This window comes from Corapipo altera, unplaced genomic scaffold, assembly GCF_003945725.1.
Source record: "Corapipo altera isolate COAL_440 unplaced genomic scaffold, ASM394572v1 0, whole genome shotgun sequence".
NCBI lineage: Eukaryota > Metazoa > Chordata > Aves > Passeriformes > Pipridae > Corapipo > Corapipo altera.
Window position 1 is genome coordinate 58,607,255 of NW_020884872.1, and position 26,869 is coordinate 58,634,123.

Here is a 26,869-nt window from a genome sequence, read left to right on the forward strand (position 1 = left end):
CTGAAATGCAGTGGTGTGGGATATCACGTTTCTAAAGTGGTCACTGGCCTTTAGTAGAAAACAGTGTGATACAAGGCTTGCTATTAAAATACCGCTATAAGTAATTAAAAGATTTCAGGATACGTTTGTTGTTGTTGTTGTTAAATATAAATTAAATTTAAATGCAGGCATTTAAATAAAGGATTGTCCTCATTTAGTCAGTATGTCTAAATGTCATGCTCTTTTAAATGGGAAGCAAGTGAGTCACAATTGCAAGCCATCTTGGCAGGGTAAAAAATGGAGAACCAATCATCAGTTCACAACAGTGTTTTGTGTTCAAGGAATAATCAGACCTCTTTTTATCGAGACTGCACTGCATTGCTAGCCAGCAACATGGCTTTTTTTTTTTTTTCTATTCCAGATGATTTTGGAACTGCATATGCTTTTTCAGTAAGTAAACTGGACTTCTATAATCCTTTGCTTAATGTGCTTCCAGATTCTTTTATTTATAGGCATCAGCAGATTTAGACCACAGCTGGTAAAATACACACAAAAGAAAAAGTGCATTTGTAACCTATTAAGACTTTGCTCTGAGATACCAGTGAAGTTCAGGATTTACCATGAAATATTACCGAGTGACCTTTCAAGGAGCATCTCAAGACAACACCTGTTTGTCTTGGTGACCTCTGTTTTATTTTTCTTTCTCTGTTGAAGTCTTTCAGTGTTCTGCTTTCCAAGGGAAGTCTGGCCTTTGTGTGTACAATGTGTTATCTTCAAGAAGCACTGGGACAGAGGATTGAAGTAACTCAGCATCTCAAATGAGCAATTCTTCCAGAAAATATGCGTTGTACAAATTGGCTTTGTTGAATAGTAAATATATTGTGATTTTTCTCTAAGTAGTCTTAGTCATATCAGTATGTCCATGATGTACTCATTAACTATTTTTCAGTGAAAATTGGTGGAAAGGATCCTTTGCAACTATGCAGAAACCTGCATGTTCAGTGTACCTAGTGAAAAGTGAGAGCTTTTAATGCAGCAGCACATATTTTATGAGTTTGTAAGATGACGATGTAGTTTTTTAGTGGCATAATATAGAATGAACAAAGGTGTTATAAATCATTCATAAGACAAAAAATCAGAAAAATAATGTGAGTGAACACATAACTAGAACTTCCATTTAGGCTCTAAGGGAGCTTATTGTCTCTAGTTTGTGCCTAATGAAGCTGTTTTCTTAAGGAAAGTGCCAGTTCCTGCAGAATCAATCTCTGCTTTCAAAGGCATCCTGTGAGAGAGGCATGACAGACAAATCCAGATAAACAGGGTGACTCTGGAGATGCTGGAAAGCAGCAGGCCTCTCCAGTAGAATTGCAAGGAGGTGAAACAGTAGATGCCTAAGTTAGGGTCCCATCCCAGAAAATAAGACTTTTTTTTCAAAAATGATGTGGTACCTCATTTATTTTTTTAGAGTTAGTAAAAGTCTTTTTGCAAATTGTTGCAAGAAATGTGTGTATTTCTTCAATTCCTTTTGAATTTCAGAATTTAGGTGAGGTTTTCTAGGTGTTAATATACACTAGCCACGCAAAAACACGAGGCAATGCCTCGTACCACTGCATATGCAATATTATTAATTAAAACCACCTTCAGAATCACATTGAAGATGCTCTTTTTTTCATGTACCCTATATAGGATTGCTATGGCACAAAAGTATCACCTTCTTTGTTGCTACTCCCATCTTTCTTCATTGTAAGATGGTCAGGAAGAATTGGGTAGCGATTTATAGTATATCCTTGTCTAGCTTTTCTTTCTATTTCTCCCTTCTTTACTGGGAGTCTTGTATTCAGATGGACAAACAAAAATATTGGGAAGAACCAGTACAAGACACTTGATATATTTTAGAAGACAACTGGAGATAGCCTAATAAATTACCTGTACTTCAGCAGGTCAGGTGGAGTGTGACCAACCTAATGACCACTGTCCTATGAATCACAGTGAACAGTAACGCTTTAAAATTGCCATTCTTTTAAGGACTGGAGAACTTGCCTAGATGTAGCAGTTCACAAGATGCCACATTGCTGCTTCCCATTTGCGTTGTCTCAAGAACTGGCACCAATAGCATTTAATGTCTTCGCAACTTGTAGTCTCAGGTTTTGAAAGGTTGATGCCATCAGTCTTTTCCTTGAAGGATGTAGTGGTCATGAAAATTAGACAAAGAGGTGAAATAACTGAAATGTTACCCAGCAGGTTGGTGTTGGAGTTGGGCAGAGAACCTCCTCCTTGCATCCCAGGGCTGGCCGCTGACCTGGGTGCTCTACAGAGCCTCATTACAGTGGTACATTTAATCAGCTACACTCAGTGTTGTAACTCATTGTCTGTGGTGTTATGGATATCTAAAGGGTAGGATTTTAACTTCACGATCTACTGTGTTATTGAATTAGTTTTATGTTGCGTTAATTTCTTTGTCTCATGGCATTCATTGCCTGTGATAATTGATGCACAATATATAGCTGATTTCTGTATTCATTTGGGTAACTGCATTTAATTGCCTGGTATAAAATATGCACACTAAGTACAATCTGCTATGACTGCTATGACTGAGAAGTGCTCATTGATATGGACTTGAGGGTGCTTTATCTTCCTGACAACCTGTCTGAGGGAAGTCTTAATGTCCCTCGCAATCCACCGTCCAAGGACCAGTCCTTGCATTGTGTCTACAAAAAGAGAGACCACCCAAAAAGTGTAACGTGAAATTGCTTTACAAAGTGTTTGGCATTAACATTTTGTTAATCAGAAGTTCTCAAATAAAAAAATTTGTATTAACAACCTTGGTTCTCTCAAATCTCAAGGAATAGCAGGGCCCAGAACATGCTAGACATTTTCTCCTAAATGTGAAAATAAATCAGTATTATAGTTTTATTTGCTTCTGAAATTACTCCCCTCGAGTAGAGCTACTCCCATGCACAAGTGTTTATAAACACAGATTTCTTTTACACATGACTTGCAGATCAGGAATGCTTTCTAAAGGTGCAATGTCAGTAAAAAGTGTTGATTAATGTCTGCTCAGGTTACACAAGATCCCTGCATAAGCTTATGCTTTCTTGCCTGTTTAACCAATGGCACAGTGATTCCATTTATTATTAAGAAAGCAAGAATCTTTGCTAGTAGATGTATTTCTCATTGAACTTAGACCTTGGCTTTTTAATATGACTTAGTCAGTGGGTTGGTTTGTTTTCCTGGGTTGGTTTGTTTCCAGTGCCATGAAGGCTTTAACAGTGCAGTGTCTCAGCTATACAATGAAAAGCTGAAATTTGCCCAAAGCTGATTTAATTTTAAGCATTAATGGAACCTTCTCTATCCAAATTTTTGAAAACTTTTAAACAAAAGCTAATGTTTGAGTCTAAATCAGGTGTGAAATGCCTGTAAGATTATTTTAGCCATATTATATTGCTCTGTGTTAATGTAACCACTGAGTTGTCGCTCGAAGGGATGTTCACAATTAGTATTTTTCTTTTTAAAAGAGCTAGTTTCTACAGTCTGTGTCCTTCAGGATAGAGCATTAGTTCTGCCTACAGCTTACTGCAAATTATTCAGTGTTCATAAGTTCGTTTATGCTTGTTATTCAGCTCTCTTCCACTGACAAAATAGCCTGCAGCAGTTCTTGGTTAGAACTAGTTTTACTTTAGGCTTCTCACGTGCTCTTTTATGGGTTTTCCCCGGTTCAGCTTGCATTGCATCCAGGTCCTGCTGATAAAACAGTAGACTTGATGGTCAGAGAGAAAGCAAAGCTGCCCAGAGCCAGTGTGGGCTACAAGAGTGTGTTTTGAGCAAAGAATTCTATGGCATATTGGGCAGATCTAGTGGTATAGTACAACATAAGTTTCAGCAATTAACCCACTGATTCCGCTTTCTTTCATAATCATGGTGTTATGTTCTTGTTCCTCTGCAAGGACTTTAACAAATACTTGTGGCTAATTCATGAACGTGTACCAAAATTTGAAATATGTGGACAACTTGTCAGAAGGCAAACATCAAAAAGTCACCTACTAATTCCCAGTAGGTGAGGTGCATTTGTCTAGCTCAGTGTCGGATCCTTTATGCACCAGCTCTGCATTTCTGGCAGAGCTGGTGCAACTGCAATGTGGATTTGGGTGGAAGAGATTGTAGCAACAGATCTGTAGTTTGGCAGCAGATCTGCTTATGTCACCTGGTGCACACTTCAATATGCAGTAAAATGGGGGAAGGAGAGTGGCAGAGAGAGAGTACAATGCCCATTCTCTACCTCTTATCCCAGTAGTCCATGCCTACCTGAGATGCCCCCAAAACCAGGGGGCAGTACCTCCTTCCTCCCCGTTGGTTACGGTGATGCATTATGAGGGCAAGCAACTAGCATGCAACAAGGTATGAAGAGGCATTTCATCACTGTTGGCTTTTAAATCCCCCTTTCTTCATCAAGGCAACAAGGCTGCTGGTCAGGGGAAGAAGCGAACCACTCTCATCTGAGCTATTCAGCATATGTTTGTAAATTGGGATTGGTTTGGAAATTATTCACAAAGAGCAAGGGGAGAAATAACTTATTGACAAGGAATAATTCAGTGAGCCCTACCCTTGAAATAGATGTTTGTGGTCAGAAGTTTATAGCCTCTGTGGAAAGAGCTAAGTACAAGTTAAAGGAGCTGAACAGGAGACATCCAGTTTTTAAAAACTGGACATAAATCTTGGGTGCCTTGCCTTATGGTAGTGATATTCCCCACAGATGACTTTCATTCAATGTTTGTTTGGTCTTTATAGATGTTATTTAAAAGCTAATTTTACCATAAAAATATTTTATGTTATGTATAATGAATAGTGGAGATCAAATAAGAATTGGAATTGCAAATTCAAATATTAAGAGTTGATAAATATTGACTTTTAAATGGACCTACTGTAGATTTGAACAAAATGCTTTTTAGCCTAGTATACTGGTTATTTGTAAATTACAACAAACTAAAAAATGTAGAGCATTGCCTGATCTCAACTCTTTCTTTGATTTTACAGCCATTGATGTGGTGATGTTCCTATGAAGTGATCTATACAGTGTCATGGAACTATAGTATAAAGATTTCTGGCTTGTACTTTATGCACATCACATGAAAAAGTGTGGGAGGTACTAAGCTAAAATACAGTGTAATTATGTTAATTGTGTCTTTTCTAAGGATGAATCCTTAGGGTTTGCATGTTGGAAACCTCTTAATTAAGGTCTTTCAAGTACTTTTTTAAAGTTAACACAACTATTTTAGGGCTGAACAAGTCACCAAGATACAACTGCACAGCATTAATGACTTCTGATCATTAAAAAATGTTCAAAACAGTCAGTTGCTGGCTTCTGGTACCAAATACCCTACATCAGATCTCGTAGGCTGCTGGAGAGCAAAAAAATAATGTAGCCCTCCTTTGCCCATAGTCCCATGTAACTAAGGCACAAAAACTAACATGGGTATGTGTATGTGATCATCCTCAGTGCAGCATTTTCTTCCTCTGCTTTAAGTGCTGGGAACTCACTTTGGTCACACCTCTTACCAGTGGCTCATTCAGCCTTTCCAACCAGTGATGCGCTGACCAGCAATACGCTGACATGGTCAGCTTCACAAACGACAACAGCAACAGCAAGAAGTTGCCCTTATGTAAAATTCATGGTCTGACAGATACTTGATGAGAGCAATCAGCTAGAAACAGATACTCCACTTTTGCTTTGAGCTAACTAACCTTTGTGAGCCAAAGATACAGCATTAGTTAAGGAGCAGGCATCGTCCTCAGCTTTGTTAGGTTTTCTTTTCCACATCAGTGCAGGATCCATTCTGTAAGTCATTGCATAGTATTTTTTTACTTTTTATCTCAGAACAGACAACTATTTCCTTGAAACTCGTGACATCAGTTAATTGTTAACCATTTAAAAAAGAATAAATCATATTCATCCCTTAATATGTTCTTTCAGCTGATGCCTTCATACTGAGGAGGCTGTGTAGCTACTGATAAGACCTAATTTGTGAAGGGCTTTTCAGTGGTCTGACAGATTCATATGTGTTACTGTTCGTTCAGCAGGCAAGGATGAGCGTTTGCTGAAACACCTCTACAGTACCTGCTAAATGTGTGCAAAGAGACTGGGGCTGGTGATCCAGAGGGAGTGGGCAGGAGCTTTGAGTGGATTCCCGAAGTGGTCTGTTGTTGTGTTCTGACTGTGGCACTGATAATTGATTTCTGTCTTTTCTGTTTCAGAGCCTAATGAGCTGTATGTGGGCCCTGTGCTTAGTGATATCCCATCTCAAGATGCTGCTAATACAGTAGTTCATTATTCCTAGCTGAAGAAGTCTAACGGAAACAAAAGGAACTGGGGAGAAGCAATGGCTGCTGGTAAATATCTCAGGTCTGCAAAGGTCATAAGAAAATAGCTGGAAAGAACTGATTTCAACTGTGACTGGGGAGGGGAGAAGCAAAAATGTGTGATCACATCTTGTGTTTAGTGTTTCAGTATCAGAAAGGTACCATCCCTTAGCTATCTGACTCACTCTTCCTTCCCCAACCTAGGAAAATCCACACCTGGGCTCAGTCTATTTTGACCATATTAATGAAAATTCTCTCTTTTTTTTTAGAACAAAACTTGGTATTTCCCATAGTGAATGGATTTAGTTTGATCTCTTTTTATTTAGGGGATAATGTGTTCTTAAATCTTTTACAAACAAAAAATTGCACCTTATGGAAAACAATTCTTACCTTGGGGTGTGCTTGGTTCTCTCAGCTTTCTGACAAGTTGCCACAATTATTTATGTATCATTAAATTATATCAGAGCATTGCAGGGCAATTCATTCAGGCTGGGAGAGGCCTCAAAAGGTCTCCAATCCAACCTCCTGTTTAGAGCAGGGCCAGCCATAGGGTCAGGCTAGCTGCTCAGGGCTTTATCAAATTGCGTCTTGAAAGCTGCCAGGGGTGATGACTGCACAGCCTGTTCCACTGCTTGACTGCCCTCATAGTGAAAAAGTTTTCCATATAACCAGCCTGAATCATTCTTATTTCATTTTATGTCTGTTGCATGTTTCCAATGTCTTTATGTTTAGCTGTACAATACCAAGTACTATTAGCATTGTTCTAAAGGTGGATCACAATTAAGAAACAAAACAAACCCAAAATCAGCAGTGGCGATACCTCATTTTCACTGAAAGTTTTGGTTAAAAATTGTGATGCATTGACTTCTCTCGTTTATTTTCTTGCAGCAGCTGATGGTTTGGGAAGCATAGCTATAGACACCACACAGCTTAACATGTCAGTCACTGATCCGACAGCTTGGGCTACAGCTATGAATAATCTGGGGATGGTTCCAGTAGGACTAGCAGGACAACAGCTTGTGACAGGTAAGATTTTTCTTTTTTCAAGAGATCTCTTGCACTGTCCATGAAGTCTTTGTGTCTTCTTAAAAATATATGGAATGCTTTCTGAGGATATTATATTTTTATGTTCTGAAAATATCACCTATGATTAATATTGCATACAGTGTATTAGTAGCTTCTTGTAGTAGGAGTATAATCCATATTATATTTTAACCTCATGGAAAAACTAAAACTCTTGGGGGAAATTGAACAACTAAACCATCAACCCTTACGCTCAGTCAAGACCAGGAGGAGGTCATGTAAGAGAAACATTTGGGTTTGTTTCTCTGTTCAAGCAGGATGTCTTAAGATTCTACCAAGAAATACCCTGATCTGAGAACTCTTGAAGGGAGATTTTGAAATTAGGTTAGTTGGGCAGAAAATCATGAAGTTAATTCTCTAATTAGTTGATATTAGTGAAGTGAAGCTTTCCTATCAGGTGTGTGCTTATGTACTTTCTGATTGGCTCCATAAATTGAATTTCAAGAGATTGTTTTTGTTTGACTCTGTCATTTCACTTCCCAAGCATAGTTTGGGAGAGCATTATAAGGGATTACTTAATTCTAACACCCAGAGAAATAGTATTTTGAAACCAGCAATATTTCACAGACAAGCATGGATATAGCAGACTACATTGTTAACAGTAGAGGCCAGATTAGTTGAGATTAATAAAACTTTTTTGCTCCTGTGATGTAGAGAAAAATCATTTTTATATGAGTGGGTGCACTGTAGACACAAGCCACATGCTAGGCATATGACAGATCCCCTCTGGAAGCTGCATTGCCACTTCAGCTTAAGAAGAGCTGTTCAATATCTGTATCAGAGCAGCATCCTGTCACATCTGTGCTTGTCCGTGTAGACATGGATGCAGTGAGCCAGGTCATGATGTAAATCACTCTGCTTGCCTCACCAGGGATGCATGATTCTTAATTTTGGCCAAATATACCCCCTCCTGACACTGGGAACTGAGTGGAGCTGTGCCAGTTCACAGCTGACGGTCTGGCTCTGAATTACCTGTTTTACAGGCGAGTAAATTAAGCTGCAAGAAAGCTGATTTATAATGAATCAGTCTCAAGCAGAGAGTTTAGCTGGTTGAGGCTGTGAACTGATTCGTGATCTCTGGCTTTAACCCCACGCTCCCGATTAAAAGAAACAAGCAAAGCCATCCACTCCTTTGGATCCAATTTTCTTCAATGTTTTTATCAATGACCTGGATGCAGGATCTGAGTCCACCCTAAGTTTACTGATTATACTAAATTAGGAGAAACCACTGATTCTCTTGAGGGTAGATAGGCCTAATATAGAGATCTGGATAGATTAGAGGGCTGGCCCATCACCATCTATATGATGTTTAATCAGGACAAATGCCAGATTCTGCACCTGGGATCAGGTAATCCTGGATGTACGAGTGGACTGGGGGAAAAGAGGCTGGAATGTCATGCAGAAAAAAATCTGTTGGGTTTGGTTGATGGGAAGCCCAGTATGAGTCAACAATGTATACTGGTGGCCAAAAGGGCCAACCTGGTGTGCATTAGGCACAATGTAGCTAACCAGTCAAAAGAAGTGTTTATCCCACTTTGTTCAGCATTGGTGCAGTCTCACCTTGAGTGCTGTGTGCAGTAAGAAAGATATAAAAAATATTAGAGTGTGTTCAAGGAGAGGCAACAAAGATGATGAAGGGATTAGAGGGCAATACTTATGAGGAACAGCTGTGGATACTAGATTTGCTCAGCTTAGAGAGGAGGAGGCTGAGAAGAGCCCTCATTGCTGTCTACAACTTTCTTATGAGGATGAGTGCAGAGAGTGATGCTAATCTCTTCTCTCTGGTGCCCGGTGATAGGATGTGAGGGAATGACTTAAAGCTGCATCAAGGGTTGTTCAGACTCGTTACTAGGAAAAAGTTCTTTGTGAGGGTGGTCAAGCACTGGAACAAGCTCCTCAGGCCTGTTGTTTAAGAAGTGTTTGAACGACGCTCCTTGATGCATGGTTTAACTCTTAGTTTGTCCTGTGTGAAGTCAGGAGCTGGACTTGATGACTGTTGTGGGTCCCTTTGAACTCAGTCCCTCTGTACTGTGCACTGGTATGGCCTCACCTTGAATATTGTGTGCACCACAATATAGGGAAGATATTAAGCTAATAGAGCATGTCCAAAGGAGGGCAATGAAGATGGTGAAGGGCCTTGAGAGGAAGTCATTTGAGGAGCAGCTGAGGTCACTTGGTCTGTTCAGTCTGGAGGAGACTGAAGAGAGATCTCATCACAGTCTACGACTTCCTCATGAGGGGAAGAGGAGGGGTAGGCACTGATCTTTTCTCTGTGGTGACCAGTGACAGGACCTGAGGGAATGGCCTGAAGTTGTGTCAAGGAAGGTTTAGGGTGGATATTAGAAAAAGGTTCTTCACCCAGAGGGTGGTTGGGTGCTGGAACAGACTCCCCAGGGAAGTGTTCACAGCATCAAGCCTGACAGAGTTCAAGAAGTGTTTGGATGATACTCTTGAGCACATGGTGTAACTCTTGGGAATGGTCCTTGGCAGGGCTAAGAGTTGGACTCGATGATCCTTGTGGGTCCCTTCCAACTCAGTGTATTCTGTGATTCTGTGATTTAGTGATTCCTTGTGCTGATGGGGAAACAACTTTTTCTATTTTCTGGTGGGGCTTTGCCTGAAGGTGTTGTGGTCAACTTGAATGCGATTACTTCCAACCTGAAAATAGCCATATGTCAAAATCAGCTTATGCTGCTTTCATTTATAAGCATTTTGCTTGCATATCCTGTGGAGATTTGCCCAACTCTTTGTCTTGCTTTATTCTGTCCCTTCAGTTTTGGTGTAAATTGTGTCCTCAGATGTGCTGTGCCATCCCTACATGGCAGCCTCATCTCAGGTGCAATGCTTTTCTCCACAAAGAAGGATCTCCAGGACTTTATTTCACTGACAGCCCCCTACTGTAATTTCCATAATTATGTGTATCACATATTGTAAAGATGTTGTACAAGTCAGTTCATATTTGTTCAGCATTTTCAATGTATAAAAGCTGCCATAAGTAATAAATGTTAATTATTGAAGTGCTGCCTGATTTCTCTACAGGTGCAGAATAACTTCTTTTCTTTCCTTTTTTTCCCTTTGTTTGAAACTCCCTTGTATTCTCAAGGTAAATAGGTGCTGTGACACTTCATTATATTTCCTTCAGATTCATAGGTTTTTGACACATTTTCTTCATGGCAAATCCATAATGGCAAAACGTCAGTTTACCACAAAAAGACTTACAGATTTATTTCCTCTAATATATTTACTGTATCTGCATTCAGTGAGAGTTTGCATCACCATATTCAACCAAATATCTAGTTAGTCCTTAGCCATTTTTGGTGATTTTAATTTTTTTACTAGTAATCCTAGTATTGAACTGAGCTTTATCAGCAGCCACGTATTGCTTTGGCTACTGTCATCTGTTACATTTCTCTGAGATGAAAATTACACACCAATGTCCTAGTGCTAATTATTTGTCCATCTTTAAATTTATTTTTTTTTACAGCCTTGTTGACAGCTAGGAAAGTAGTAAGTAGTATAGATTAATCTTATAGAGAGATCTTTTCTGGATATTTTGCATAACCTGTCATAATCTGAAATTTGATGTATGGTATTCATCTGTATCCTGACATATCTCTTAGACTTCTGGTCTTTCATTGTTCAAAAGAACTTACCCACTCATGGACTTTCATTCCACAAGCTGACTGGTTTCTGATTTCTATGCAGAGCATTTTTGTTCTCACATGTATGGAGTCCTTATGAACTACTCAGTCTTTTTAAAGGTTTTTGATGACTTTTTTTTCCCCAACAGTTCTTAGGTTTGCTGCTGTGTAACATGCTGGGATGCCTGCCTTGTAACAGTTATGCTTCCCAGTTTGCAATCTGTGAAGCTTTTATCTGGCTCAAAAGTTTGTTAAAATGACAACTAAAGCTTCTGCAACATCTGGCCAATACTCTTCTCACAGCCTGGGATGCAGGCTGTCTGGTCTTGGTAACTAATCAATTTTAAGCACTGCTAACCTTTTAATACCAGTTTAGATGATATCTACACTGTATTTAATTCCTTATCTCCCAGTGCTGTAAAATTGGATTTTTGATCTGGGCAAATATCAGAGACTTTAATTTGTAAAGAAGAATTCTTGTTAATAGTTGTATAATATCTGTTGTGTTTCTACATATATTTTGCTTCCACTTATTGTTATGCAGAAAGCTTACCTTTTTTTCATAATATTTGACTGCTGCATTACGTCTACACTAATATATGCATTTATACAGATACATGATTCATACAATAAACTGTACTTTAATAATACATTAGTTAAAGTGTTAAAGATTGATGTGGAATAGTTATGGCTGAAAAGTATTTTCAGTCTAAATCTCCCCTTTCAGCAGGTTATAATTTCTTATGAAAATTTGCCTTTCAGGCTGAAGTTTCTCATGGATGGTTTCAGCCCAGAGAAAAAAACAAGATCTGGAATAGTTGGAGAAAATCTGTTAAACTGCTTTTCAATTACCCAGGCCTTAAAATTGCTGTTTCCTATGCTTTAAGACTTTGATAAATATAGTCAGATGAGAGCAAAAGGATAGTTTGTAGTTCACCTTTTTGAGATCTAAATCCTTTTTTTGCACTCAGCAACTCTGATTCAAGCACATGTTTCAAGTATATTCAAGTCTGCTGTGTGGTTACGCTTTAGGACTAGAAGAAATACTCAGTGACCTAAGACAACAGAGAATGTTTTATTTTGCTTTCACACTGGTACTTCTAAAGGCAGTTTTGGCATTCGTGAATTTAGTGTTCTTGTGCTTTCATTTGTTTCTGCAAATACCATCAGTTCACCTGTTTTCTAAAAGAAGATATTCTATTGAGAAACTTACTTCTCTGGTTCAGTTTGGTTCTCCTGTCATTAATTAACCAATGCTCTGAAAAACATGAAGCAATTTTGAGGTGCTTTCTTCCAGAATTATTTAGATTATCTAAATACTTTTGAGTCAAAAATGGTGTATGTCAAAAAGTTCCTTGGTGCAAATGAACATGTAGAGTGGTACACAAGTGATAATTCATTTAGACTTTAAGCTCATGCCCTGTGATGCGTGTTTGTGCTCTTACAGAGTAAAATAAACCCCAGCAGCAGACATCCAAGATGAAAGTTACAGGTCTGCCTAGAAGTCAAGGGTGTATCCGAAAATGGATGTGTTCTGCTTATTTACAGAATAATTATTAAGGCACACTTTTCCATGTGAGTCTGGCCAACATGCCTCAACCTCAAGATACTAAAATGTTCTGTCACCCACAGGTTTTTTTTTGGCTAAAGTTGTCTTTGATCACTTGTACAAAATCCTAGTGAAATCAGAGACTAGGAAACTTTGAAGCCTAACATCTTGCTTACCAAAAGATATAGAAAAGAACACCATTTCTGTGGCTTCAGGCATGTATTTCTTAGATGCTGGAGGTTCTGAAATATTAGCCACTTACATCAACCTTTCTGGTTTTCCATTTGTCTCTGCTTTTCCCACACACTTGTCTTTTGACCTGATTTCAGTGGAACATAGGAGTTGTCAGTTCCAATCAGGTCACCTCGCTTAGGATTGTGCTTTTGACAGTGTTTAGTATCAGATACTTCACAGGGAGCGATGTACAAGGCAAATCAGCACTGAAGTGCAACTCTCTCCAATGGGCTTTCTTCTCAATCATTAATAAATAGAACAAGGTTCCCCAAACTAGAGGTTATCTATCCAAATCAAGTCACTTTTTATTATACATGTGACAGTAATTAGTTGTAATCCTGAAACTGCAATCCCAGACTTACTCTTTGATAGCAGAAAAATTTGTGAAATTTTGATTAGAGGTTCCCAAATCCCAAGACACAAGGTTAAACATCCCTCCCAGATTTTATTAGCTCAAGTCCTACAAGTGTTTGGAGACATAATATTCAGACTCTTTCTTCAGAATGAAGATTGTATGTAGCATTAAACCTGCATTATATGGGAAAACTGTGGTTTAAACAGGTTTTAAAATGGCTTTTGGTGGTGTCTTTGCAAACACATGCTTCTTCTTCCCAGCACCCCCTTTGTTATCCATGCAGGAATGTCCTGGGAAGGTGTCCTGAGGTGTGTCCCATTGGCCTTTGTTAACCTCTTCCTGTGATTGGGTGTTCCTGTAAACCCCTTGAGACTTCTAATTGGTTACTCTGTGAATCCTCCTAAACCCTATAAATGTAACATCCCCCACAATAAACTCTCTCTTGCCTCCTCTCCACGCCCGGTGTCCTGTGACCTGTCTCCCTGCCGGCCATGGGGCCACGTGCGGGGGGGGAGGGGGGAGCACCTCTCCCCTCCAGGCTCAGGGCCTGAAAAAGCCCTGGGATACCCCTGGAGTTTCCCTTTCCCCATCCCTCAAGGCGTCGCAATGGTTCTTCAGATGGAGAAGGAACTAGAACTGGGCCAGCCCCACGCCGTGGATGGGGAAAGAAATCCAGAATTGTAACTAAAGGTGATCACTTTATTTAGATTCCAATTAGTCTCAAACATTTTCCCATGTGATGGGCATATCAGGGGGAGGACTAGTAGGATGGCTTTTCCTTCTCCTACTCATATCTCAAGAGATCACTGATTCCTACACAGAAGAGAAGACCTAAGGATTATTTGAGAAAAATCACATGTGGTCTGAGACTTGAGAATCCCCTCACCTGTCTCCCTTGGCTATGGAAAAGTCCTTTAAGTGTCAGTGTCTTTCTTTCAGGAATCCTTTATTAATTATTGTTGACTGTGGGTCATCTTATGCTGACTAAATTGTAAACATATCCCTCATTGTTCTGGTTGTGTACTATTTTTGTAGGATTAATGAAGAAGAATCAAATAAAGTAGGAAATCAAGGTATATTTGATTGTGTTCAGCAACTCCCCAAAGGAATACTGCACACTAAGAAGTGCTGAAGTCCTTAAGAAGTCAGCTGACCAGAAGACTCTGCCAACTCTCATGTGTATATCTCTTCTTCTGTGGCCTCTCCATTACTGGAGGCTTGGAGCCACTGGTAGCCGTCTGGCAGTCTCATTTCATTCTATCCATGCTACCCCGTTACCTATTAAAGCTTCCTTTTTTTACACTTCATTACTTAGCCACTGAACCAGTGTGCCAATGAGCACATAACTTGAATCATCCAAGACATGCCTAGCAAAACATAGGTTCCTTTTCTGTAATTAATACTTACCTCCTGCTAATTAATTACAGGGTCTATCCACAAAACTTTTAAAGTGAGCCACTTGTATTATGAGCTGATGATAGTCACTTTTTTTAGGGAAAAAAAATGCGTGAGAATCTATGGTTTGTTACTAAATCTTAGCACGCTCCAGATGTCAGCTTTGGTGCACACAGGCAGCTGGTGAAGGCGCTCCATGCACTCTCGTTCCCCTGCCCTTGTAAGCTGCAGACCACAAGTAGCCCCTGAAGAGTTCAGCAGCCCCATAGCACAGTGGTGTCCAGCATTTTTACCCCTGTTCTGAACGCTGCACTGGCTTTGACGTCTAGCAGTAAAAGAAGGTATCAGAAGTCTTAATAAAATCTACAGTTTCTATAGGTTTTACAACCCTCTCAAGGTTACAAGGTATCTTCAGAAGGCGTCTTTTCAGCTATTATGGCTTCACAACCTGTTTTATGCCCTGTGTTTTGTTAACAAGTCAGCCTGTAAAGCAAGAGAAAGGTAGTAAGGTAGCCTCTGAAGAAAATAATATGATTTTCCTAATTTTGTTCTAGTTCTCTTAAGTTTATTCTAGTTCCTTTCTACTTTGTTCTTATCATCTTCACTACAGAAACATTGCATTTTAGTCAAGAGGAAAAGATACACCATTTTAAGTATCTGAATGACCAATCAAAATAATTACAGTTGTATGAAACATATTCTAAAGGATTAGTATTGAACTTCTACCCAGATAAAACTATATATTTTTATTATCAAGACACAGGAGAGCAGCAAAGGTAAAAGAGAATAGGTACTGTGGGAATCCCAATATATAGAGCCACTGGGAACATCTCTAAAGTATTATATACTAGTGTAACAAGTAATTTTTTTCATTGACCTGAAAAGCTCCTGCAGAGTTAATCACACTTTCTATCATGTGAGTGTTACTCAAGGAGACTTCACATCAGGGGACATTAAAGTGCTAGGAACAAACACAGTCAGTTAACAACAGAAAAAGGAGAGAGGGATTTGACGGCCATAGGAAATGTGGCAGAAACTCTGAGTGCCTTTGACACGCTATCAGGGGTAAGTGTGCCTCTTAGGTCATTCAAGTGCCTCCTCTATATTAGACCTTAATTGAGGCCAGGGATGAAGATAATGATTAAAATCTGCTTCATGCTTGAAGATAAATAGTAGTTTTTAAGATGGTATGAAGGGCTGAATGTCACAACTAAACAAGACTCAGAGGTGAGCGGGGCCACATAAAGGGAATTGCTAAGTGAAAAGTTTGTGTTGTATGTGGAGTGAAGGGCTTTTCAGGAATATGGTATCTCTCTTTCTGTTAAACTTTTGTCCAGATCAGGTAACAGTTGAGGAAAACAGACTGGTTGCTATTTGGCATATTCTTCTTAGTGGTCTCAAAATACTGGAATAAATTTATGATGCAAACAATGTTGTTTGGGTGTTTTGGCAGGGGTTTGTTGGTTTTTGGTTTTTTTTTTCATTCCTGGCTTTCGGTAATTATACCACCAACAATCTGTGTGGCATGTTCTTATTTGATGTTACAGTAAAGTAACATAAGGAAATATTTTATTTTTGCAGAAGTTTTTCCTATCTTTTGTCATGCTTTGGAAAGCCTCCGTTCCCATTATTTTTTGTGTGTTTGTTTATTCTAGACAAGAAAGCCCATGAGTAATTATGAGCATCCCACTGCATAAAGTAAGCCAAGAGGCTGTTGGGAACCATTTGCTACTGACTGTTTACTTCTGTTGTAGCGCAGCTTGTCTGCAGCACTTTCCCTTCACACATCACTCCCCATCTTAGGATCCCAAGTTCCTTGGCTGAATGGGGAATCCAGTGTAACCCCTGTGTGATATACAGTTTGACGATGGAAAAGTTGAGTTATTTTGGATAGAAATCAATAGAAAGAGCAGATTAACCATTTTAACTAAGCAATTTTAACTGTCAATACCACGTTTTGTATTTTCAGGGATAATAAAGGCTTGTGAATGGAAAACTGTTCAAAGGTGACCTGCTGAGCACAGTCGTGGTGTCTAGGTGGCAAGGTGATGATGACGCTACCTGAAGCCAAAAGCTGTTTACAGATTCTGTAGATGATCCACATGGGATGGAGACAGCAGTCCCAAGAGGACTGTTAGCTCGGTCCATGCTGAGTGTTCTCAGGAGGACGTAGAGATCAGTATGGCACAGGTAGCACCGGCTGGGGCAGTCCCAGAGCAAAACTTCCTTGAGAGGGGAAGACTTAAATATGAATGAATCCCCAGGCAACCATCCCAAATGAAGGGCTATAAAATCTTTTGTTCCTCCCCAGTCAGGCTCTCTTTTTGCCTGCATGGACGAGGTTGATGCTTCGAGCCTGGCCCCTGGAGAGCAAACATGAGTAGCTCACTTTCTATGTTTTACCTGGAGATGAAGGACATAAGCATGGTTTTCTTTTTTCTTTCCTTTCTGACACCTGTCCTTCAAATACCCTTTGCTTATTGCATGAGAATCAGGTCTGACAAAGTGCAGGAAGATGCACTTTCAGTTCACTGCAGAGGTCTGTCTGTGAAATATGAGCAGAGACAATCAGTGTGGAAAAATGTCTTTTGATGGTCTGCATTGAAGAAGAATGTTGAGTTTCAATGAGCCTAACCCCTAGGCATGTAAGGGAGCTTGTAACAGAATACTTCATTAACATTGGCTTTGGTCAGATAAACAATGGATTTGCCACACCTTCCCATGTGCTGGTGGTGACAAATGATGTGCGTGACATCAGCAGCTCTGAGTAATGTCTCTCTAATGGGAAGCAGCTGGTCACTGGAGAAGTTTTGTTAGTGGACATGGAGGTGAAAGATAATTAAACTTAATACATACAGTATGCTCTAATATGCTGTAGCATGGATTTAGATTGTATTCTGCCAAATATAAAAGATATTCTGTTGCTGTAGCTTCAGAAATTTAATAGGTCTGTTCATGAACAAGAACAGCTTTATCTGTCTTGCCTGTTCTTGCACATTTCTTAATCCAATTTTTCTTTTCTTAAAAAATGGTTTCCTTGACTCTAGCATATTTTTCCTTTATAAATAATGTCCTCTTCCTGACCACAGTGCCTACATTATTTAGTAATTTTTTGTTATTCCAATTCAGGAAGGGCATAGAGATAGTGAACTCCAGTAAGTTAAACACTGCCTGAACGCTTAAGGGTCAATCCTGGCTGAAATTGCACATGATCTGTTTTCATTCACTTAGATAAACCAGGTAGGTAAGGGACTGCATGGAAACAATAGGATAATACAGATTGGCATGAAAAGCAGCAGTGATTATGGAGCTGCCTGCCTATTATGTAGCCTTTTTTATAGGTATCTTGGCACAGCAGTAATATGGTGCTAAGTGAAAAAGCAGCTTAACTCTTTTTATCTGATATTCTGAGTCAGGCACTGAAAACCAGGCAAACTATTGTGCGCATTAGAAACAGGCAGATAGTTCCTACCTTCTCTTTCTCTTTGACTATGCTGCTGTGATATTTAGAGAAGGATTTGGAAAAGGGAAGGGAAAGACCTTTGCTAGCATTTAGAGAAGACAGCACCATAGGAGAAGGTACAAATGTGCTTAATGTCACTTTTTTGTGAAGATCTGGTAGCACAAGCTGTGTTTCAGAAAAGACACGTCCAGACTGCAGTAAATGGAGAGGGAAAGTTCTATGCTTCTCCAACACTTTTTCTTCTTTCTGATGCATTTGTATTTTGAGTGGTTTGTTTCCTTAGAAATAAATGTGGAATATTATAATCAACTGCAGTTTTGAAGTTTTACCCTGTTTTGAACTGCATCTGTCAAATGTACTTAAACCTTCTATTGGAAATCTCCTGTTTCAGGACTTGATCTATACTTGGACTTGCATGAAGGGCCCTTTCCAAGAATAATCATTGAGACCTTTTTCTCTGGCACCTTTTGATAACAATTTTGGCACCTCAGCATGCTTTGTTGAAGCATTTTTGAGACATTGCAGAATATCCTACAGCTTTATCTGCTAGAATAGCCAGTACCATAAATAAATTAAATATTCATTAAGAATAACAATAAACTTACCTAAATCAAGAGGAAAAGAAAGAGAAAAGTGACCAGATTTTCTGGTCTTTTAATTCACACTGTGTGCTTACACCCAAACACAGTGCTGCTGTCCTTTAATGTAATAAATGTCATAACATCTTTTTTTTTTTTCTTCACTGTGCTTTTAATACATTGGTAACCACCTAGGGACTTACAGAAGGGCCATGGGTTGTGAGTGGAGGGAGCTCAGAAGCTGCACCTGGATTTCAGGACTGTGCACAGGTACTAGGGAATGGGAGGAATCTGCAGCTGAGAAGCTGAGTAGCTGATTTAATGAACTGCTTATTATAAATATCGTGGGGTCCCTTTATGTTATTAGCCAGAATTGAGTATATGAAAAAAATCAAGTACAAGTTTGTTCTTGCTATTCACCAGCCTCTGTAAAGCAAGATTTCTATTCCAGTTCTTCATACATGTGTTGCCTTTTAAATTTGTATCCTTTTGTTCTGGTCTGTCTAATTACCTCAAATGGATAATCAAACTTGATTTTATAATAAACCATAGCCGGTTTAGGCTTGTCATGACTGATTTATCGACTCCCAAGACTAAAGACTTTCAACCTCAAGACTAAGATCATTTCTGGCTGCAATTCAAGGTATTAATTCTGAGCTTTAAAATCTGAATGTGGTTTGGAACATGTGCCCTACGTTTTCTCTTCAAAAAGAGAAAACAGACTGTATTTCTGCAGTTTTTTTGTTGATGATGTCTGAATGGAATTTAAGCTGGAATTAAGATAAAACAAACCCAAACCATCTGATTCTGCAGAAACAGGCTTGCCTGTAACCATCATGACAAAGGCTGTCCTCTCGAAGGCAAGGGGGCTATTGTATATTGTCAGTTTCTAGTAGGGGACCTTGAATGCGAACAGACATCTCCATCAAGGATCCCAGCACATACCTCCCTACAACTAATTGCTTCAGCACCACCTGATGGGGTAGCACATGTCTCTACGTAAGTATAAAGAAATGTAAATGTGCAATGCTAAGAAAACAGAATTATGATATCCGATGACTCATATGCACCATTTGGTGTCCCTTAGGGACTGCCTCTCTTCCAGTGTTTTACTTCAGTAATTGAACTCATCAGAGACACGAGAGCTAACTGTCCTTCCAACTATTTATCTGGAGATTGGAGGCCCTGAGTTCTCAGTGGAGGGCTTTTTTACCTCAGTTTCTTTAGCAGACAGTTGTGTTCCTACCTCCCTGCTTTCTCACTGACCTGTTCTCTAGTCTTCTATCAACAAAGCATTATCACAGATCTGAATGCAATCTCTGTAATGCTACAGATACCTACTAATGGGCATGAAGGTCTCAGTTCCCTCAAGTAGTAACAGAGGGATCCTATTATTCTAAGGATCACGTAACGGAAACATTATCATACATCTGCTTGTTCTAACCACTGTTCCTGGGTACTGTAATTCTTCCTAATACTAGCAGGTATTGGGTTGTGGATCTAGTGGTATTTTTTCAGAGTTTTCTTGTTAGAATTCAAAGACAGTTTGGGTTTTAGACATTTCCTAGGTTGTTTGCCTTATCCTAGCTCAATTATTTCACATTTTCCAATGCAGGATAGCATCTGGCCTCTCTGGGCCATGTTGCATGAGAGCTACATCTCACTAGACTTGATTATATGACCCATTATTTGTTGTTCTTCCAAGATTTGTTTTATCTGTAGCCTCGAAGTACTGTATTTAATGCCTCATCCACATATTACGTAGTAAACATGAACTAAAGACATCCTCCAGAGGACTTTTTTTATTCCTCACCGTGTTTTTATGATCAAAAGATGACAACTTGTCATAGTTTTTTTTTACAGTTGTGTTATAGATTGAAAATATCAGGAAAGTCCATGTTACTTGGTGGCTGCATATAAATAGAGTTTACAGGTTTGCAAGTACTTCCCACTCTGCAAACTCATTTGGGGATTTAAAAGGTAACAAACCTGGTTTCACTCTGGCATCAGTAAAATACAGTGGTAAAATGTCGCTGGGAAAAAATTGTTGTTGGAGCCTTGATTGTCCCTCCTGGAGTTCCAGAGAAGAACATAGAGAAGAAAATGATCCCGGGATTAGGCAGAGAGAGCCCCTCCATCAATAATATAGACCAGAATAGGACCCAGTTTCCCTATTCCCCTTGTAGAGGTTTGCAGAGCCAACAGGAATAAGAGGTTGAGACTTTTTTTACCTTGCATTAGTAAAATAAAGGAAAATTAATCTGACCATAAAAGACCAGGCTTCATCTGTCTTTTAGATTAGAAAATCTAGGAAAAAAAAACAAACAAAAAAAGTCTTTTCCATCACATGTAATTAACCCCCTCATTTAAAGCCCAGGCCCACTCACAGCCTGTGCTGCCCTGAATTCAGAGACTGTGCTGATAACAAGTAAACCATTGTGAGTGCAAAGGGGAGGAGAAGAGAGAGGCAGGGGCAAAGCAGGCTCCTCCAACATATATTTGCTCACAGAGCAAGGAAGCAGTTGGTGCATATTTTTAGGAGCAGGCTCTAGGCCTACGTGCCTTCTGCATGAAGCAAAATTTGTGAGTAAAACTTATATGACTTCTTGGACCAACTCATGTACCTAGAAAAATATGCACCAGCCCTCTGATTATCTGAGGCAACCAGGGGACTAAAACTTTAATTATACTAAATATATAGAGAGACAGTAAAAAAGGTGAATTCAAAGGAAGGAGTAGTTTTTGCAGTGCATTATAATTTTCCTCCCTTTATTAATCTTTTCATCTACCATAGGCTTATCTAGCTATTCCTTTACAGAATAGTCAGTGTCACCACTTTCTTTTAATATTTCCTTCTATTTTACAGGTGCCAACTAGCTTTTTTGTCTGCCTGACTTAACATGTTTAATCAAACTCAAAGGATGTGCTCCCTACTTGTGCTCTGCTTGGAAGTTCACTGTTTCTTAGATCTGAACATGGGCTTCTCTTTTTTTTTTTTTTTTCTGACTATACTGGTGCATAAACCTTGTCCTGTTTATGCCTTTAGACCACTACAACTAGAGCAATGCTATTACGAATGTGTGACATTATTCTTAAAGTAGCCCTCCAAATCTAGACCCACAGGATAATGGTCGATTTATGGCTGTAAGGAAAGGATCTCTTGTGTAAGAGGGGTAGTCATCTAAGGGCAAAACAGCAATTTGATCTAGTTTTTATACACAGAAGACTTTTTTATTTCTCTGTTCTTGTTCTGTGCTCTTAGTCATTTATCTTTCCTATGGAAACTTGTCAAATACTTTTGGAAATTAAAACAAATATGCTGCTTCCATACTTATTTTTCTTATTATTTATAACCACAATGTCTTAAAAAAGTTCCAGCTACTCCTCCTGTGCTCCTTATCTTCCAAATCCCTTTTGCCTCATTCAAAACGGACTATTGTTCTATTTCAGTCTGACACATTTTTCATCTGTCCCTTTTGCAACTGTTTTCTAGTCGGTCTTTTGTGAAATTTTCATGTGATGAAACTCTTCAATGTTTTAAGCGTGTCTGAAAATCCTTGTCAGTAAACATCTTAGCTGTTGCTTGTATGCATAACCACTCAAGAATATAACAGCTTTTTACTAATGTGACTTAACCAAAACAAGACTATTCAGAGTTGCTTCTCTAGTTCACAGTAATTTTTCCAGTAAGCCTGAGTTTGAAATTTAATTCCTCTTTGTTGGTGGTGTTTAGGGAACCACTGCAGTGATTTCTCGATAGTTTTTTTATAGGAAGGAAGTATGTACATGGTTCTGCCTCCCTGTTACTGAATATGCAACAGAAGTGACAAAGAAAGGACTGTAATGACAGTATGTTTCTGCCATAGCTTTTTGGAAGAGATAAGAATCTCCTTCGGGGATGGAGAGATTGCTGCAGGTGGGCCAAATCACTCTGCAAAATATTCGTCTTTTTTACCTTTTCCACCTTTTCCATATGAGGAGCTAAAAAGGCTCCTGTCTGAGATGCCATGATTAGACATTTTGATGTGGGCGATACAAATCTTTCTGAATCTATGGTGAGGGCCCAGATTGACATTATCTTCATTTCAGCTGAAAGTGATTTCCACAATAAGGCTGCTGCTTTTTTTCCTCAGTGAACAAAGAAATTCCTCACCAAAAAACCTCATCATTTCCTGATATTAGATTATATCCAAGATGAAAGTAGACTTCTTCTTCAGAACTAGAATTGAATTACAGAAAGGGTTCCTGGATTGTGTCATCTCTGAGTTGTCACATTGTCACGAAACAGGGAATGATGGAGAGAAAAATTCAGTTTTCCTGGGATCAGCCTTGCTTTGTACATTTTAGATTATATCAGCCTTTGAATTAGAAATGTTGCTGTGGCATTTAGGCCCATGCAAGCTGTTGTTGTGGGAAACTGCAGAAACTGTACTAACAAACAGATGGAGATGGGCAGAGGATAAGTGAGGTTCCTCTCTCACAGGGGCTTCTGCTGGATGTGTGTGACAAAGCCAGAGGGAACAGCTACAGGGGTGTGGGAGAAAACTGGGCTACCACATGCAGGCCAAGGTGGCTGCTGAGAGGTTGTCAGGGAGGCGCATGAGCTCACTTTGAAAGGCTGTCATGAGAGACATCCTTGAGCTTGCCTATGCAGCTTGTAGGTAGCACCTTTAGGTTCCAAACCAAATATTTTGTATATTTTGTTAATTAAAAGTTGCAAATGATTACAAATTTCATGTTAAAAGTCCTGTAAAATGAATGTTTTATGAGCGTGGATAAGCCGAATGTGACTTTAGATGTACACTCCAATGCCATTTCTCCACTAATTACATTCACAATGTAGAGCTGTCTGTAAGGTAGAAGAGCTTACTGTGCTGATATTTACTGACAGAAGAACTTTGTAAATTGTCTTCCAAGCCAGATGTTCATAAACAAGTGTTTGGCAGTTGGTCCATAAATCAAGTCAAGCATTTCATCATTGTTCTCTTAGGTGGCTCTTGCATTTAAGCCTGTTTAGCTAAACACATACATTTACTTAAGATGAACTGTAAAAATAACATCTGGAGATCTTTTCTCTGAAAGAAAGTGCCAAAAGGTCTTACACAAAGATCAAGTACATTTTATAAACTGTGGCTGGGATTTTGAAATTCAAGCTTAATAAATGTGCTTTCAGCTTTTGAGGGAATCAAGAGCCAGTATTATTTAAATGTTCTTTTTACTTGTGTGGCACTCTGCAGGCAAAGCATTCATACATTTCTTATTCCATAATGAGTTTCTGTTTTCATCTTTGCCACCTGGGACCCTGACATAGTCCTACTAGTAGCAGTGGAGTCATGCTGGTGGAACTGGATGCAAAGTACAGTCCAAAATATTTATTTTAGAATATTCTGCTTTGCAGCAGATTGCCTTCAAAGGAGAATGTCAAAGAAGTTCCTGGGTAGTTTACATTTCATCTTTACTTGTATCAGTCATTTCTCTTTTATCACTTTTTTCCTTTTTTTTTTTTTTTAAGATCTATGAGATTCTTTCTCTCCTGAAGAGGCTTTTTTCCCCCTAACTTCTTTTGTCTTATAAAATCATTCTAATAAGTTGTGGTTTGCTGACCTTCGGAATCAGTGTTACTATTCATTTTAGCTTTGCTGAGTAACAATTTGGTCACTTTGCTTTTTCATATTCAGTTCACACCATGACAGAGAATTCTGTTGAAATTTAGCAAGCCCTAGGGAAAAAGATTCAGACAAGTGCAGTCAGATTTATAAAGAGGCAAATAAAGTGGGAAGAGTTTTCCATTACTTCTGCCACATCAGGTATTTTTTTGATGGATGGGCTATACCTCATCTGTGATTCAGAATGACATCAGTTCATGTTTGGAGGGAAACCATGACCATGACTGTTCATGATAACATAAAACTTATAATCTAGAAATGCTGGAAAAGGTGGGTGCAAGATTAAAACACGTGAATTCCTGGCCTAGCTCCATAGTTATTTTGTGATTTAGTTCTCAGGAACACAACCTGTTTCATAATGTGAGACTGGCATTTAATCCGAGAAACCTGACTGTTTTTAGAATTATATGAGGCAGCATGGATCTGTTTAATGCTTAAGTGACAACAAAACATAAAGATGCTGGCCATAATTCTATCTGAAGTAGTATACTTTCCTGTGAAGCTCAGACAAGTCTGTTCTTGATTTAAATATCTGGAACTACAGTACATGGTGTGAAGCATAAATCCTCTCAGTGCTGGAACCCAGAGACCAAAGGAACCAGTGGGAAACCTCTCTGAATAGCAAATTTATCGGTTAAGTTAAAAGTCCTTATGCTAGGCTTAGAAATGGCCTTTTCTAACCTGGTCCTTCTGTTCCATTTTAGCAGTGCAAATGAGCTATAAAGCTGCCTAAAATGTCAAAGGCCAAAAATTCACTGGCAAGGCAAAAGTGGTTAAGAGCTGGCATTACGCAGAGCAGGGCAGCAGGGCACATGGCCCATTAACAGCCTTTGTTAAGTACTGCAGCCCCACAAAACTCAAAACTGTCCCGTGGCCACTTCAGCACACACTGAAGGACAAAGCAGTCACTGGCAGTCCCAGGTGATAAAAGCCTCTTCTCTAAGCTCCCCTGAATACAGCTGTAGTACAGCTGAGAACATAACCTGCAGAGCTAACCAGTTCAGCTGCTGTGAAAAAAACCCAAGCAAATCTACTGACTCTACTCAGTTCATCCAGCTGAACCACATGGGCCACATCCAGATTTTAAGCCATCCATGCCATGCCAACCAAGCTGATGGCATGGCCAGTCACCATTCCTTTTCTCCTCCCCCACCAGCAGCTCCCTAAGTGTCTTTCCCTGTGCCACCTGTAGAACATAAGGAGAAATGAGCCTCTTCTGATGGAGAGAAGGGCAAGGGAGGGTAGGTGATGTCGCCAGCTGACAACATCTCTCCTCAACCATGGAGTACATGCAGAAGTCTGTCATCATCTACCTGGCCCTCACTTACAGCTTGAAAAGGTGTTTTCTGCCTCCCTGGTAAAACTGGTGTTAGGTGGTGAGCTAACAGCTAACAGAGCTAACAGAGTGGACTAGATACATCCTGGTCATGATGTATCCTACTGCAAATTATAGGCTGAAAAGTTGATTTCTCTTTAAAATGCCTGCAGAGAGGCATGAAATGGCCAAGTAAGTGGAAAAAGCAAAACTTTCAGAACTTTGCTAACGTCCCCTAGAATTGTTATGAAAGATATTTTTCCCCATAAATGAGAAGAGAGATGAGAATAGCAAGACTTGAGAAAAATTTTGGTTGCTGGCTCTGTTGTTCTCTGTCTTCTGTTGTTGGAACAATCACAGGCAGATCATATGAGGCAAGACCCAATTAGCTGCGCCAGACCTGACAGGCTTTTAGGAGAATCAGACTGCTCAGACAATCTTCTGATTTAACCACTCTGATCTCAGCAAATGTCACAAGGTTAGGTTCATCCTCACCAGCTAAGCTGGAAACTTTGCAGACTGAAGGCAAAAAGAGGAGAGAAAGTACAAGGCAACTTTAGGTTTCAAGTTATGAAAAGCTAGAACAAATTATTTCAAGTGTTGACAATAGCTGAGATCTTTCCACTTTAACTCTTTCCTTGTTTGCTGAGTGGAGGCACAAACATAAGCCAGCACATCAATGGAAGATGTAATCCTTTGTGATTTCAGCTATTAAAACCAAAAATAGATCTGTTTTTCAGAGCATGAGTGAATTTCATTTTAGTCAAAAACATAATTTACCTGAATTTTCAGGTAGAATTTAAAGACAATGGCAAATGTTACAGCTACAATGCAAAGGCTTTTCACCTCTGAAATATTGCATCTTCCTTCAGAAGTCTGAAGGGGCTACAGCTGTCGAGACATAACACCAATTTTTTTGAATAATGAAATTAAAAAGCCAAGGACTCTTCTCTGGCTCCATTTGAGCAGCAGCTGAATTGCTCAGACTAAAATTTTCCAGAAGAGTATTTCAGCCTCGGGCAGATATTCGATGTGTAAAATTTCAGTCCAAACTGCTAATGACTGGCAAAGCTAAGAGCAACTGACAACAGGGTATTGTAATAGGAAGTGTCAGGTGACTTTAATAATAGATGACCCTGCCTCCTGTTCTATCACTTTGAATGCTTTTGTTGTCTAAGGTGTATGATGTATTTTTCTGTGTGGTTTTGTCTGTATTTCTTTATTTATTTGTATTTTAATTCTGATAATATCTTAATT

General features: G+C 39.3%; 1 protein-coding gene across 10 annotated transcripts in view; it reads left to right on the forward strand.

The window, feature by feature from the left end:
- The window catches only part of ENOX1 (ecto-NOX disulfide-thiol exchanger 1), a 363,435-nt gene that overhangs the window by 222,885 nt on the left and 113,681 nt on the right, over nt 1-26,869 (forward strand). For 9 of the 10 annotated variants that reach the window (XM_027649508.1, XM_027649489.1, XM_027649479.1 and 6 more), the window contains 2 exons: nt 6,229-6,363; nt 7,222-7,359. In XM_027649508.1, the coding sequence (XP_027505309.1) occupies nt 6,354-6,363; nt 7,222-7,359 (148 nt within the window). In that variant the 5' untranslated portion in view covers nt 6,229-6,353. Of the gene's footprint in view, nt 1-6,228; nt 6,377-7,221; nt 7,360-26,869 lie in introns of all 10 variants that reach the window. The other variant, XM_027649534.1, reaches the window with a different exon arrangement.